Here is a 15835-nt window from a genome sequence, read left to right as displayed (position 1 = left end):
TTCAGACCAAACTCTCAGACATGGGAGTTGGAAGGGAACATCCGTAGCAACTATCATTGGTATGTTGGAGCAACAAGTGCTCGAGTCAGCAATTTGAGACCATGAAAGACTTGAATAATGCAGACAAAGAAAATATTGCTCTCTAGTGCCAGATAAACATCTGCACAACAGATGCCACATCAGCTTTTAGGTGTGAAGATATTTGCATACATGCAGCAAAGAGCTTAAAGCACCTACAGTCCATTTTTCTGGAGGAAAAAAAAAATCAAATCATTTTATTTGCTTTTTGGAAGGTCAATCTAGTCCAAAATCCCTGCACAGTGACCAGGGACATATTCAATTAAAACACTTGCTCAGAGCCCCATCCAACCTGACCTGGAATGTTTCCAGAGATATAGCTTCTACCACCTTTTTGGGCAACCTGTGACAGTGTTTCACCACCCTCATAACAAAAAATGTCTTCCTTAGATCTAGTCTAAATCTCTCCTTTTTTAGTTTAAAACCTTCACCCTTTGTCCTGTCACAGGAGACCCTGCTAAACAGACTGTCCCCATCTTTCTTATAGGTCCCCTTCAAGTATGGAAAGCCCACAACAGGGTCTGCCTAGAGCCTTCTCTTCTCCAACTGTCTCAGCTTTTCCTCATGGCAGAGGTGTTCCAGCCCTCAGATCTTTCTCCTTTTTTTGGTGGCCTCTTCTAAACCCTCTCCAGTGGGTCCATGTCTTTATTGTGCTGAGATGTGACCAAGAGGAGATGTTACAGCCCATGAATCTGCTACAATGGTGCTTGCTTGCAGGCAAGCTCCTGCCCTTGTTCCCAAGGGACACAACTACAAAGTCCTGCCTCCTGAGATGTTTCTTAGAAATGCTAAGAGATCAGAAGGCCTTTTCTATAAGGGGGTCAGATCTGGAGGTCAGAGGCACCCCCAGTTTTCATTCTTTAAGAGTAGTAAGATTTTTTCAGTTCAGAAAATAACCATGAATGTATAATAATCTAAATAGCCACACAGTGCCAGTGGCAATGTTCTGGCAGTGTATCCCACGAGTGATGGAAATCACTGCAGGGAGAGACCCCTGCCATTGAACTTCTGCCCACGGAGGGCAGAGAAGGGAAACAAATTATGCTGAAAGTAGCTTCTTGAAAGAAAGTAGCACTCCACTCTTGTTTTCTTACACGATTGCTTCCCTAAACATACTGCACCCAAAAGAGCAAGGGACGGACTCTATTCATTGTTCCAGCATCAGCTCAACTACCCTTAGCTCAAAGACAAGTTTTCTACTCCAGGTCTTGAAAGACCCGCTGTCAAACTTTGCAGTCTCTTCTGTCTCTTTTCCCTGACACACAGAGCTATATTTTGCAGCAAACATGCTCCCCTGCTCTTCCACTGATGCAGAGGCCTGCCACTACTCTCAACCAGAAAAATATGACTGCTTTCAGGCCAAGAGAACTGTCAGCTGGGAACTGGGAAAAGCAAGAGTGAAATGGAGAAGAGTAAAAGTACAGATGAAGCTGGTTCATGTCTATCCACCTCATCCTTTCCAGGAGACAAAGCCAGGTCTTAGACCAACAGCCCAGGAAGTTCCTTTGTTTGCCCATGCCTCTGCCTACAATAGAAGACATACATGTCTACATGAGAAGACAATGGTCACAATCACTTAAGTTCAGGAGTTTAAGAAAGCAGATAAGCTGTTACTTTCTACCAGCTTTTAAAATGAAGAGTCCTAGTTCTACCTAAAATCAGCACAAAGGTGTGATGTCATCCCTATTAGGAAGAAGATGCTCATCAAAAATTATTCAACTACAGCAGAGATTATGCAAGGATGCTGGAGCTACACATTCACCACAAAGGCAGGGGTCATGTTCCCTGTCCTGTTGACCCAGACAAAGCTAAACCACCATGAGAAAAGAAAATAGCCCTTCCTCTGCTGGATCTCTACTGTATATCTTATCAGCACCTCTTGCTTCCCCTTCTACCCCCTGCTGCTGCTATGGGTAATCATCAAGGACTTCTCCAGCTGTGTGTTGTCATGTTTATGAGATAGAAATCCCTACGAACCAGATAGCCTGGCTGCAATCAGTAAGGAAAATTACCTGAGAGTCAAATTGGGTGGGAGAGTTGCTTTAGAGAGAAAAATCAGTTGATTTTGAAAGGCGAGACAGTTACATAACTGATAAGGAGCCAAGGATCAATTTCCAGCTCCCATGACTGCCACTTACTGAGAAAGACAGCTGAGTACTAGGGAGTGCAGTAGCAAAACTGCAAACCAGGCCAGTATGCTGTGTGCTGGCTGTGAGCAGGAATGGAAGTACATCTTAACACCCAGCTGATACTTTTTCCTAAAGAAGACAGCTTTGTTATGTCCTAATGTTTCAAAGATTTCTTTGGCACTAAATGGCACTGTTGTATTCCACAAGAATATGACTGCTTCTGTCTCTGTAAATTCACCTGCTATGCTGACCCAGTTTGGCATGAAGCCATCATGAGCATGCTATAAAAGACCTACCTGTGTTTCCAGTACTTGGACAACAGACACTTTCCCCAGAGGCCTCTTCCCTCCCATACCAGAGAAATAGAGCTGGGGAAAGGGAAGGCAAGACACAGAGAAAGACACATCTGTTCCCAGAACTGCAGACTCCCCACCTGGTTTCTTTCCATTGCAGTGGAAAGCCATGCTTCACAGAGTGCTTGGTAGGAGGAGAACTATTCAGTTGGGATCTCAGTATCAGGTAACACACAGGGAATCAAATTGCCCAAGCAGGTCAGCTGCAACAAGAGCCCTCCAGTGCACAGTTTGAAGCAGGGTCAGCTGCTCCATCAGGATTGAACCCCCTGCTTCACAATGGCTGCTCAGTCCTTATAACCTTGCTGATACACTGTGTACCTGTGTGATCAGCCCAGCATATGAGAATCTTTGCTGTTATCCCAACTATGTAAAGAGCAGCCCTTCAGAACCTTCACTATGTACATGACAACTTCTGTAGGAACAGCTTCTGGTGCCTGTTTACAGATGATTTGTCCATCTCCAGTGGGGTCACATCAGCACTATTTGAATTAAGTGTGCACAAAATCATAGCCCTAACCCTAAAAAAAGAGCAGAGTTGGTGGTAAAGCCAAACAAACAAGAACCCCCCAAACTGCACAGGAATCTTTCCTTCCCCAAAGGCCTGAAGGGTGGGCCTGCTGCACGGAGTGGAGCAAAAGGGACAAAACTGACAAGATCTGTTTACCACCTTAGTGGTCAAGTGTGCATCAAAGCTAGATCACTGGTGGGCTAAAAAGCCTTTGGTTTTGTGGCAAGACACCTTGTCTACAGCTGCTGCACACCAGAGAAAAAGGAATAAAGTGCCTTTATTAGTCTGGATGAATCAATAATTAGCTACAAGCATTACAGAAAATTATAAGCAACCACGGAGCAATGTAGAACAATCAGATGGAATAACAATCCTTTAATGGCATCATTGTGAGATGGTACAACACATACTGGACAGTTGTGCTAGGTGCCTGAGATAGTACTCCCAGTGAGCTTCAACACATCAGAAGGCAGCTATCAACTGACTGATGGAACGCTGGAACAGGTTGCCCAGGGAAGTGGTGGAGGCCGCATCAGTGGAGACATTTGAGGTCAGGCTTGATAGGGCTCTGAGGCAACCTGATCTAGTTAAAGATGTCCCTGATGACTGCAGGGCGTTGGACTGGATGACCTTTAAATGTCCCTTCCAACACAATGCATTCTGTGATTCTGTGACAAGTGCACACAGTTACCATGAGCTCATCCAGCGGTCATTTGACACTGCAGCAGAAAGTGAATTTAGAGAAAGACTTCATTACAGGAGAGTTTCTCGTGAAAAAGGAAGCAGGATCTTGATCAGGGACCTGACATCAGGTTCTTTCTTCCCATGCTGTATCTTTGAGTCTTAATTCTTCTCATTCTCCAATCTACTTAAAAAAAAAACCAAACCAAACCAAACAAAACCAAACCAAAAAAAAAAAAAGTGGAGAAATGTCATAGCTCAACATTTGTCTCATACTTCACAGAACTAACTAAACATCCATGGCCTCAGGAAAAAAAAAAATGTATTCAGCTTCACTGAGCTGCTTATTAATTTGTTTAGCATGAAAATCACACCATGAGGAATCTGTAAAAAGAACCCTGCATATGCAAAACACTTCACATTTGCACAAATGTCATGTCAATTGCTAATTAGTAGAAAAAAAATCCCAACAAGCCAGACTGCTAGAAAAATTAACAACAGTGAAATAAGTAACACGGGACACAAATCAACACATATTGTAAAGCCTCAAAAGCTGAGATTGTTGAGACCATAAGCTGATGCATGGTCTTCTGAGAAATGTGTCTGAATTAAGAGCTACAATATGCAGAAGAAATTTGAGATCTGTTTTTCTGAGGGACATGTGACTACTTCTACAGCAATCTCTAGCCTACACTGTATCTTCAGCAAGTTTGTCACCATGGCAACTTGAAATCTTTTTCTGCAAGACAATTTTGTTAGCAAAATTTTAGGGATTTTGTGCCAGAAAGTAGTGACCACACATGGTAATGACAGATATACCAACCCTCTGGGAACAGCTTGCCCAGGAGTGCCTGAGTCCTGCACAGCTCTGCAGATGGGGAATGAAGCCCAAAGATCCTGGACTGGCTGCTACCAGGGATCAAGTGACAGGAGAAGAGATAGCAACAAGGAAAAACATAGGAAATTCCATTTCAATTTAAGGAAAAATCTTCCCCCAGTAGTGCTCCGACACCGAACCTGGAGTTAAGAAGAATGATCTATATCCAAGGATATTCAGATCTCAACTGCACAGCCTCATGAACCTGGTCATGTTTTGAGCCAGGGATGGGCTTTCAGAGATCCTTCCCTATATCTGTGGTCCTTTGGTAAGCTCATTTCTAGAGCCTGAAATAGGCAACATTAAGCAGCATGCTGGAAAACAACTGAGAGCCCTTTCTTTTCTGTTCCTCCAGTGAAGCCTTGGTGGTTTTCTCCAGGAATGAGATTAAGGGGTTTGCAATCAGGCCTTGCAATCAGACAGTGAAGTCTAAGTAACCATCCAAGCTCTGAGTCCTCCAGAAGCAGGAACAATTTCCTCAGTGCAGCACTGAGTCTAATCCTTCAAAACAGATGTAGAAGAGGTGGACAAAGGGCAAGGCAAAAATCACTGCCATTTAGAGCTGCAACAAGAAATTGTCACAACAGTTCTCCTTTCTGATGTAACATTTCTGCTTTATCCTTGCACTGCGATCTGGCCCAAGCCTTGCCTTGGTCTGTTCCAATTTCAGTCCTTCACCTCTGAGCAGATGAAGGCATGCTATCACAGATACTAGGTGACACCAAGAACTTATCTATCACAGATAGACTCCAAGGCAGGAGGAACATAACTGCAGCCTGACATTTCCTCCATGTTGCCTAAGTGATAAATGGCTCCAGCTCTGACTCTCAAAGCTGATCTGATACGGAGCTCATGCACTATGCAACAGATCCTATTCTGCAGGGATTTTCTTTCCCTCTGATGCTTCACATTTTCCCCCAGGAAGCAATAAGCTGCTTTCTGAGAACTGTAGAATGTGGGGTGGGTGAAAAAAGAGGCAAAAACAAAGGAATATATAAAGCTGTGAAAATACAAAACTAGAATTAAAATAAAGCAGCTCCTTAATGAGGACACTGGGGATAAAAGCTCTTCTTTCCATGCCCCAGGAGGGTTATGCACCCTGCTCTGTTATTGTTTTTATAGAAGAAAGACAAGCAAGCACCCATCTCACTCTGATGGGTTAGACCCTAGACTTCCTGGGTATGAAAAGAGGTCCAATGTTGCTAGTTACTCCTCCATTAAAAAAAAAAAATCCCTAATATTCAAGGATGCCAATTTATTCACTTCTGCAAGGCTGCTAATCAGCTTGTAAGAACTGCCATCATCCACATCCCCCCCAGCAGTGAGCTGTGCCAGGCAAGAATTTAGCCAGAGAGTCATTTAAAGAAAAATGGAGAAATCTCAAGGAGAAAATCACAGCCCCGTGGCTTAATGCAGAAGGCATTTGAATATTTGTTTAAAAACACTTCCCTTGTGTGATTTATGACAGTAAGAAAAAATCAGCATTCACAATCTACATGTGCATTGCAAGCAAAGGCAGGAGTTTTCTTAATTTTCCTGTCCAAGGAAATGAAGCATTGCTGGTGAGGCTCCAGACGTAAGTCATATGTTGGACTCCACCCTGCACAAAAAAGAAAACCTGCCTCAGGCAGTTGATTTTGGAAGAGCAGAGCGTGGGAGCCCTTTTCTGTTGCTTTCTGAGGTTCAAGGCATTAGGTGAGTTTGAGCCTTTTTTTAGGCTCTTCTCTGCAGTTCAGAGCCACAAACACCATTAAGCAGACTCCAGCTTGACGGAATCCATAATTCCTTATACCTGTGCACGCTCAAAAAGCCTTTCATATTGTGGGTGTACTAAACAGCAACCTTTCAGAGCAGGAGTCCCTCCTTCCCAAGATCTTCAGCAGGGGATCAACCACATCACCACCATGGCCTTTGCTGACACTGTGGCAACAGAAACAGCTCCAACAAGCTCTGCATGTACCTTGCAGGCCAAGCTAACTAATGCCCTTAATTCTTGTTCCAGGCTAAGGTTGTTAAGCAGTGATCAGCTCTTGTACAGCAGCTGACTCCCCTGCTGTCACTCGCCCATGTGCCCAAGCTGTTTGTTGGGAAGCCTGGCACACCATGTGAATTTTACAATCCCCCCTGCTCCAGAGATGCACTAGGAAATAAATCCAGAAAATCTGATTAAGACTTGTCACTGAAGTAAGCCCATTAATCATTGATGTGGTTCTTTCATACGCAGTTTGCCAACTCCTACAGGCACCAGCAGACTAGTAGGTCTGAAGACTGAAGACTTGAAAAAGTTCTTCCTTATATAACAACTGCACTGATTTTTTTCCTCTTGAATATTTAGCACATTCTGATAAATAAAAAAAGCTACAAAGCACCAGAGAGATAATTTAGCCTAGCTTCCTGCATAAAGTCAGGCGTAGGATTCCCCTGAAATAATATTTGTAGCCAAAAAGATAAGAAGTTTTAGTTCAGAAAATGTAAAATCCAGCATGAAAAACCTTAGTGAGTTTTGCAGCAGTTACCCATGCTGTTGAGTAAAACAAAAAAAGAGCTACCTTTCATTTCTTACCTGAGCTTGTCTAGCTTTGCCTGCCAACAGGAGGTTGAGTAAGAGATGAAAGTCTTCTTTTATTAAATGGCTGTTTCCCCAGCCTGCCCCAGAATATTCTCAACAAAGATAAGCTAGCTGAGGTACTGCCATCTCGAAGCCCAGCACATATTTCCCATGCCCCACCAAACACTGCCATCACAGTACAGCTTGTAATAATGCCAGCCATCATCACACAGATGCCAAAACATAGGGGGGAAAAGCCATCAGTAGCTTTCCCTGGCCTCAAACACATAATTTGGATACTTTTGACTCCAGATTAGACCCACAAATGAAGCTCTGTGCCTCTGAATACAAGTTAAATTAAGAAGACCTCTCTCCAGACTTCTTATAATAAATCAAAACAATTTTTAAAAAGACAAACAAGGAGTTTCAAGGGGGGTTTGAAATTCTCCCTTAGTCTCTTAAACTATTTGTCTCTGAGATGTTAAAAATGTAGGACACTGGTATGAAACCTAGCTCCATGAATAATGCTTGCAACCCATCTTCAACTGCAAACAGAAAGTATTAAAACTCAAAATGCACAGGATTTCAGGAACTATAAATTTCTCCCTGTTTGTTTCATGTACTTGTTCAAGAAGATTTACAGCTTGCTTCTGGTTAGGCATTAGATACAGGAACACAAAACATTTGTGATTACTGCTCAATGGGGGTAGCTCCTCTTGAAAGTCAAAAATTTAAGATACCTGGCATTTTCCAAAAAAGGGATGTCTCCCCATTTTGAACACACAGATCTCCTTCCCCACAACTTTTCTAGAAAACTGTCTGAAGTTCAACCTGAATTCATTCAGAGTTGGGATAGTTTGGTTCTCAAGACAGCACTGGTCAGGCATTTACAAAATTTGTCTTTCTCTTCTCTGGAACACAAACTCAACCTTATGTTACTCTTCAGTAAGCCTCAGTCTGTCCATACCATTTCCTTGGATTAAAGGTACCCAGAAGGACACAGAGTGCACATCAGAATGCCACTGCAATATGCTTAAGGAAGTTCAAAGACATTTAGAAAAGCTAGAGATTCTTATCAGAGGAAAAGTAATGATTAAACCAGTCTATCACCTTTATTGACTCATGGATAAATGAAATAGCATATGGGTTTAATGAAATTATATTTAAAACAAAGACCTGACCTCACAGAAGGCCTGGATTTTCCTTTCATATCTAGTTTCTAGGAGAGTAGGGGGTATGTCTCCTTCAGCACATAGAGGCTTACCACGGATATGCTTATGAGTAACATGTGTTAGTTCTTGGTGAGTCATCAGTGCTGAATTACATCTCAAACTGTCTCCTCTCCAATGCACACACATGGAGCATTCAGTTCTGGCACACTCTACAGGGAGAGGGAGCTGCTAGTGATATGTACCCCAAGCCAGTGTGCAAAATCTTTTTAATCACAAAGACATAGTGCTGAGCAATTTCCTCTTCCTTTCCCAACTACTTTGGAACTGTTTGGTGTGCCAAAGAATGATCTTCATTCTGGGTTGCTAAAACTACTTTAAAATCACTTCCCTTTGGATTAAATCCATAAGATGGCAGGTAAAATATCAGCAGCAATTAGAGCTGCTCCCACATTCTCATTAATAGTTCCAAACATTTCCTTCACAGCTTTTCTGCAACAAACTCTAGCCCAGTGTTAGCTGTATCTTGGTTCTCCCAAGAATGGTGTTCACCTTTTGTGTGCTGAACTGTACAGCCTCAAAGTCCTGTTGCATTAGATTTGGCACAACCACCTGGCCATTGCTCCAAGAGTTTGCAGTATAGATAGACACAACAAGCCATGGGCTAGAGGAGAGCACCAGCACAAAGATGGGGCGACTTGCTGAAGGACTGGGGCACTCAACAACTCATCTGGATCTTTGCCAATACACAACCAGGGTGTGTCCTAGATCACACAGCCAAGTGATACAGCCATGCTATGGACAACCAGCTTGAATAAAGCCCAAAGTATCAATGAAGTGTTCAAAACATCTGCCAGGAAAGAGGTGGAGGCAAAAAGGCAGAACTGTAGCTCAAGGCTTGAGCCTTAGGCTCAACTCAGGCCAGCAAATTGATTTTCTTGCATGCCATTCACACTACTTCCACACCAGGACTGTGCAAGTATAGGGGATGAACTACTTAAGAGTGAGCAAAAGCCACCAGAGATTGCTATCAACACTTAATGGTGCTAACAGTGCTGCTTCTATCACTAAATTTCCCCATAAACAGCTCCTACAAATGCCTAAAGTAAAATGGCTTTTTAAATTCTTGCAGCCAAGAACCACATTCCCAGAGGGGGCTTTTAACATCAACAGTCCCACCTTGACATAAAACCTGCAGATCTAGGGTGCACAAAAACTACCATTTCAATTGTACTCACCCCAACCATATTATTCAATCCTGTCAGAGCTGAAATAGCTGGGTTTAAACCAATTTCCACGGCTGCTACCTCTTCTCCTTGAAGGGAAGGCTTCAGGAGCAAACACATCTTTTAAAGAAAGAACATGGAGACATGTATGAGTGTTGTATGCTTTCAAACATGCTCGTTCAGCATTCTGCACATCAAGACAACCTCACCTGATTTAGCAAGGCAGTTGGACTAGATGACCTCCAGGGGTCCCTTCCAACCCCCAGCATTTTATGATTCTGTGCACACAAATATTGGTTATGAGAGCACCAATTTGGCAATCTAGAAAATGTGTACACAGAGCATACAAACCTCAGCACTGCCCTACTTTGCAACCTAATGGACTCACTGTTTCTTCAACAGGACACCCTTCTGCAAGGGAAATAGTAGCTGTCCATGGCATGAGCAATCTGATGGCCTTCCCTATATTCCCTCAGATAGATGACCTTCAGATGGTCCAAAGAGGATTCAAAAGGTGAAGAGGACAGTTGAGCATGGCAGAAATGGCTTACCTTCCTGGAGATTACCCCCTCGCCTGTTGGGGTTCATTACTGGTAAACGCATCATCTGTAAATTAAAAATGTTTATTGAAAAAGCTCAGCCATCAAGAAGTCCACTTCTCCTCCTTTTCCTCAGGTACTATGTGATCACTGAAGTAATTCTAAACTTAATTATCAATGTCTCTGAAAACAAAACTACTGCCAATGCTATTGCAAAGCCACTTGGCAGCCAGTCACAGGGTTTTCTTCAATTTCTTTATCAGTGGTCAAGACGAGAGGATATAGAGTGCAGGAAGTCTGCAGGCAACAAAAACAAGGCAAGTGCCAGGTCTCACACTGGGGTCACAACAACCCCACACAATGCTACCAGCTTGGGGAAGAGTGCCTGAAAAGTTGCCCAGCAGAAATGGACCTGGGAGTGTCAGCCAACAGCCAGCAGAGTATGAGCCAGCAGTGTGCCCAGGTACTCAGTTGCATCCTGACTTGTATCAAAAGCAGTGTGGCCACCATGACTAGGGAAGGGATTGTACCTCTGTACTCAGCACTGGTGAGGCTGCACCTCAGGTACTCTGTTCAGTTTTGGGCCCCTCACTACAAGGACACATCTAAAGTAGGGCAGCAAAGGTGGCGAAGGGCTCAGAGCACAAGCTCAGAGCAGCTGAGGGAATCAGGGTTATTTAGCCTGAAGAAAAGGAGACTGAGGGGAGATCTTATTGCTCTCTACAACTACTTGAAAGGAAGTTGCAATGAGGTGGAGGTCAGTCTCTTCTCTCAGTAACAAGTGATAGGACACATAGGCAGAGGCTGGGAAACAGCCTCAAGTTGCACCAGGGGAGGTTTAAGGTGGATATTAGGAATAATTTCTTCACCAAAAGGGTTGTCAAGCACTAGAAAAGGCTGCCCAGAGAAGTGGTGGAGTCACCATCCCTGGAGGTATTTAAAAGACATGTTAGTTGTGGTGCTGAGGGACACAGTACAGTGGTGACCTGGCAGTGCAGGCTAATGGTTGGACTCAACCATCATAAAGGTTTTTTCCAACCAGAACTATTATATGATTCTAAGACATTGCTAAGGATGTCTGCAATTGCAGGTAGGCTATCAGGTCAACATCTTTAATACCTTACTTGACCTTCCTGTAGTACAGATACACCAGGAGAGCAGCATTAGTCTGTTGCAGTCACACAGGCCACCTATTGATTCATTTATCCTAAATTACTGTTTCAAAAGCTCTCTACACTCTTCTTTTGTTGGTCTCTATGCAAGTGACATGATCCCAGCCTCAGCGAACCACAATTCTTTCTCCTGTCCAAATGCCACCAGCATTATATGAGCTGCATCAACCACAGCTACACCACACCATCTCAGCCAGGCTGAGATCTCTTGAACTGAGTTGCAGCTCTAGAGCAAGAGCTACAGTGCACTTGCTGCAGCTCTGCAGAAAGAAATAATTCCCTTTTCATGTGCAATAATTCTCTGTGGCATTCACTCCTTATTAAGATCGCAGAAAAATACATTCCCCAGCAGGAATATTGGCAGCAGTACTGAATTTTAACTGATGGTTAAAGAAGACTTGCAGGAAGATGTCTGCTTGTAAAAGCAAGTGTTTATACCAAGTGTGCTGTTAAACAAGAGTTATGCTTAACCCTCAGAAGACAGACTGAACATCCAAGACCACGTTACATATCCAAGTATTTTCACATGCAGTCTTTGTTGCTCTGCAGACCAAGACTTCCTGTGATGGATTCACTAGCTAGCTCCAGAGACAGATTCTGATTTTTTTTTTTTAATTAAAAATTACAAGGTAATTAGGCAATGCAAACCAGGAGAAGGTGACACAGAATCCCATTTGCTTCAAGTTATTCCTTTAGTCATCTGCACTCTCCGAAAATAAAAGCTGTCCACATCCTCTGGCACTTGGCTTGCTCCCTTCATATGATCCTCAAGCACAACACCCACTACAGATCTGTGTTGTAAATGCAGGCACCCAGATTCAACTGTCAGTTCACAGAAAAAGTGGACAGTGGCATGATTTGAAAACAGCCATCAGGAATTCACAGGCTGGGTTGGCACTGAATCACACCTTAAAAGATCAAATAAGAGCTCAAAAATGGAATACAAATCTCAGCAGAGCAAATGTTCTTCAGCTACACTGTGATTACATGCTTGGCTGAGAGCTGTATTTGGTAACAGAGACAGAGTCATTGGTATTAGTTTCTGTTTAAGATGAACCAATCACTGTTCTGCAGGCTCAATACATCAACGAGGAAAGAGTTGGTGGATGTGCCAGACTGCCACAGAGATTCACACTCTCCCCAGGCATCCCTCAAGCAAGGTCAAACCTCTCAGCTGAGGGAAAGTGAAGCATTACAGGAGGCAGCTGGGTTTCAAGCCACAATCAGTTTCCTCATCAAAAGCTCCAACTGCAACAGGAGTTGCAGTTCATACGTACACACCTGACTTCTCCTTAAAAGAGGGTGAGCAGAATATTTGCTCCCCCAGGCAGCAAAAGTCAATTTTCTCCTTCCTTACCTCCTCGCTGCTCATCGATTCAGAACTGGATGTGCCACGATGGCACTGCACGGAGATGTTCGAGATCAGCTCACCAGAGACTTCCACAACACTTCTGCATAAAGCAGTTGGCTGTAACAGATCAAAACAGAGCAAATGCTACAGAGCCAGTTACTGTGCAAACCTTCCCATGGGAGTTTCTCTGAGAGAAGAGAATATGAATGGGGATTTTTTTCTTCATTGTGAACTGAGAGTTGAAAATTTGAAAATTGCTTTCAACCTCCCCTATGAGGACAGGCTGAGAGAGTTGGGGCTGTTCAGCCTGGAGAGTAGGCAGCTCCAGGGAAATATTACTGTGGCCTTTCAGTACTTAATCAGGCCTATAAGAAAGATGGGGACAGTACTTGGGCAGGGCCCGTTGCAACAGGACAGATGGTGATGGTATTAAACTACCAGAGGGGAGATTTGGACTAGATAGAAGGAAGATATTTTTTACCATGAGGGTGGTGAAACAGTCACAGGTTGCCCAGAGAGGTGTTAGAAGCCCCATCTTTGGAAACACTTTCAGGTCAGGTTGGATGGTATCCTGAGCAACCTGACCTAGTTGAAGATGTCCCTGCTCACTGCATGGGGGTTGGACTAGATGCATGATAGACCAAAGCAGGATGAACATCCATGTTTCTATTCTCTTATCTTAGAAAGGAAGCCATATCTTCCTCACAGGATTTTGTTCCAGAGCACACAGATAATTTCACTGCATGTTGCTCTAAGACACATTCTCTTTTCAGCTCACAGTAGTTACCCACTGACCAGGTAGAAGAGTATCCCAGCACTGATCCTTTCCACCTAACACTCACTGCAACCTGTGGGTTACATTTGTTTGGGTTTGGCTTTGTTTTCAGAAAGCCGGTCATTCTACAGCTCTAGCAGTGTTTCAATGTGTCCTGAGAACATCCTGCACAGAGCAGGGAGTTCACATTCACACCGGAGGCACTTACCACGAAAAGCCCAGCTTTGAAGTCGCATGTGGAAGGGTCTCTGCCTGAAGCTTTCGTGCACACGGTTTCACGAATGCTGAACTGCAGCTCTAGTCTATAGTCATCGCTGTTCCATGTGTCAACCTGGTAAAAGGAAGGTCAACACAACACATAATTAGTGCCTGTCAGTTTTCTATACCCACTACACAGCAGCCTTGCTTCTTTCTCAAAGCAGAAGCAAGACAAAAGGGCAGTATGGGTCAGTGGCCAATTTAGAGCAGTTTACTGTGTGTGAGAAAGGCTCTTTTGCTGTGCACAGGAGCTGCACTCTTAGACAGACTTGGTGACAGCATCACAGAGCAGCTTTCTATGGGGGTTTCACTTGAAACCCCACAGCCATTGTAGGATCCTCCCTGCTCCACAGGGTCACCTGGAGGGTTGATAGCTGTCAAAGGCAGATAGCATAGCACTGCCCCTGCATGCTACCCCCTTTTCTGTGGGAAGCATGTGCTAACAGCTTTGCTTTGGATATCCAGACTGCTGGGAAGTCTGTTGCAAACGCATACCTTGGAAAGTAAATCACACAACTGCAAGCAACTGAGTTAATGTGGTTTATAATATAGAGTTGCTCCTTGTCAGCTGAGGTGCCTTAGTGGGCAGTGTGCACACAACACAGCAAGCTTTAGAAAGTTTGGTTGCTTTCGTTGACACATTAGGGCTTTCCTGCTTCCCACAGTCCAATCAGTGTTTTAGCTCGAGATGGGAGGCTTCACAAACACACCCCCCCTAAAACCAACCCCCACCCCTGAAAAACCAACAAGCAACAAATTTCCACTGCTTTCAATCACTTTCCTCCCCCCCACACACACCACTTATTCTTGCAGAAGACTCAATACATGCCATCTATAGAAACAGAATGGTTCTGAGAATGTTCAGGAACACGGACATGCTAACTTTAAATTAGGAATCTTTAACTCCATAACTAACTCCAACATAATTCTTAGCAATGAAAATTAAAACAGATACCCGTTTCCTGCCTGCATTTAGACACCAGCAGATTTAATCTGGTGTGTAGAGACAGATGCTATAACTACAGACTGGAGAAAGAATACCGAATGTGTTTGTGTTGCCATTTAATTAGCAGTGTGAACATTCATCTGAGAACTTCAGATGAATGAAGTCTCTTTATGCCCAAAGCAAGGCATTTAACTGGAGGGATTTTAAAAAAACAGTTCAGAACAAAATCTTACAAGACTTGCCTCAAAGTTTTCTATTCTAGGGGTAGAAATCTGAACTTAAGTATTTTTATTTACAAACTAACATACAAAAATATTTAGATTCTTGAATCTGTAACTTCAGATAACATCCCAAACGCACCCTCTTCCAAGCAGCATCAGAAAACTCCAACTAAATCTGTGTTTCCAGGGTTGAGTGAAGAAGAGTTTTCCATCACAGCAAAGCATATTTCAGGTAAAAAAAAAAAAAAAATCTCCATTGTCTGCTCACTTACTCTTGTGACATGGCTCGTGACAACACCGTACAGGTTTGTGCCCCACGACTGAGAATTGATCCTTGCAATGGAAGCATTGAGAGCCTCTTCTGTGACAGGGAGTTCATAGTCGTACACTGGAAAGCCTGAGATGGAGGCACTTAGCTGCATTAGAAGTTCAGGGTGGTCTTGTGCTTTTCCTCCCAAAACCACCGTAAGAAAAAAGATATGGTTCCATCCTAAGCAACTTACCTGAACATGAGAAAACACTCAGTGTGAGGAAAAAAATTAAGATGCTCATAGTGTGACTTTCAAATTCGTCTGGTCTTTTCCCTTTCCAAGCAAGGGCTTCCAGTGTGTGTTCCTCTGTCTTTATATAAACGCAGCCTTGAACCTACAACTGACCTTCCTGTGTGCATGTTCTGCTACTAACACTGTACTTTAAACAGAATTGATCCCAGAGTAAATATTTGCTGTCAGCTTTTCTCCATTTAGCAGTAGATCCTGGACACAAGATGGGTCACCGTGTCTTTTTTCCCAGCACTGTGACTAAAAGGAGAGCAGTGAATTCCTGATATCTCCATAGCCAAAGGCAGCACCTAGTTCTTCTGCTCACTTTTAGCCATTTTGTTTGTCCCTTTAAAGCTGGTGAGTAAATTCTTTCCTTAGCACTGGACCCCCACGCCACTGTGTCTCAGCAGCAACTGGAAGCATTTACAAGCCAGCATTCCCAGAAGAGGGGATGATTCC

General features: G+C 43.5%; 1 protein-coding gene across 1 annotated transcript; it reads right to left on the bottom strand.

The window, feature by feature from the left end:
- Positions 1-3353: 3353 nt before the first annotated feature.
- Positions 3354-15413, bottom strand: SPP2 (secreted phosphoprotein 2). Its single transcript, XM_054381197.1, has 7 exons — positions 15338-15413; positions 15107-15231; positions 13618-13740; positions 12641-12751; positions 10124-10178; positions 9585-9692; positions 3354-3936 (listed from the first exon to the last, which is right to left on the bottom strand). The coding sequence occupies exons 1-6, from the start codon at positions 15384-15386 to the stop codon at positions 9595-9597; spliced, it is 561 nt and encodes a 186-aa protein (XP_054237172.1). The 5' UTR covers positions 15387-15413; the 3' UTR covers positions 3354-3936; positions 9585-9594.
- Positions 15414-15835: the final 422 nt, after the last annotated feature.

Source organism: Indicator indicator, chromosome 5 (assembly GCF_027791375.1).
Source record: "Indicator indicator isolate 239-I01 chromosome 5, UM_Iind_1.1, whole genome shotgun sequence".
Classification (NCBI taxonomy): Eukaryota; Metazoa; Chordata; class Aves; order Piciformes; family Indicatoridae; genus Indicator; species Indicator indicator.
The sequence above is the reverse complement of the archived record's forward strand: the minus strand, read 5'-3'. Positions and strand labels throughout refer to the sequence as shown.

What these genes read in the sequence shown, in the direction of transcription:
- SPP2 (XM_054381197.1), bottom strand. Translation starts at nt 15,386, where the DNA reads ATGAGCATCTTAATTTTTTTCCTCACACTGAGTGTTTTCTCATGTTCA. An exon ending in TCACGAGCCATGTCACAAGA is followed by an intron (nt 13,741 to 15,106) that starts GTAAGTGAGCAG and finishes TCCTTTTACCAG; the next exon opens with GTTGACACATGGAACAGCGA. An exon ending in TCAAAGCTGGGCTTTTCGTG is followed by an intron (nt 12,752 to 13,617) that starts GTAAGTGCCTCC and finishes GATCTGTTACAG; the next exon opens with CCAACTGCTTTATGCAGAAG.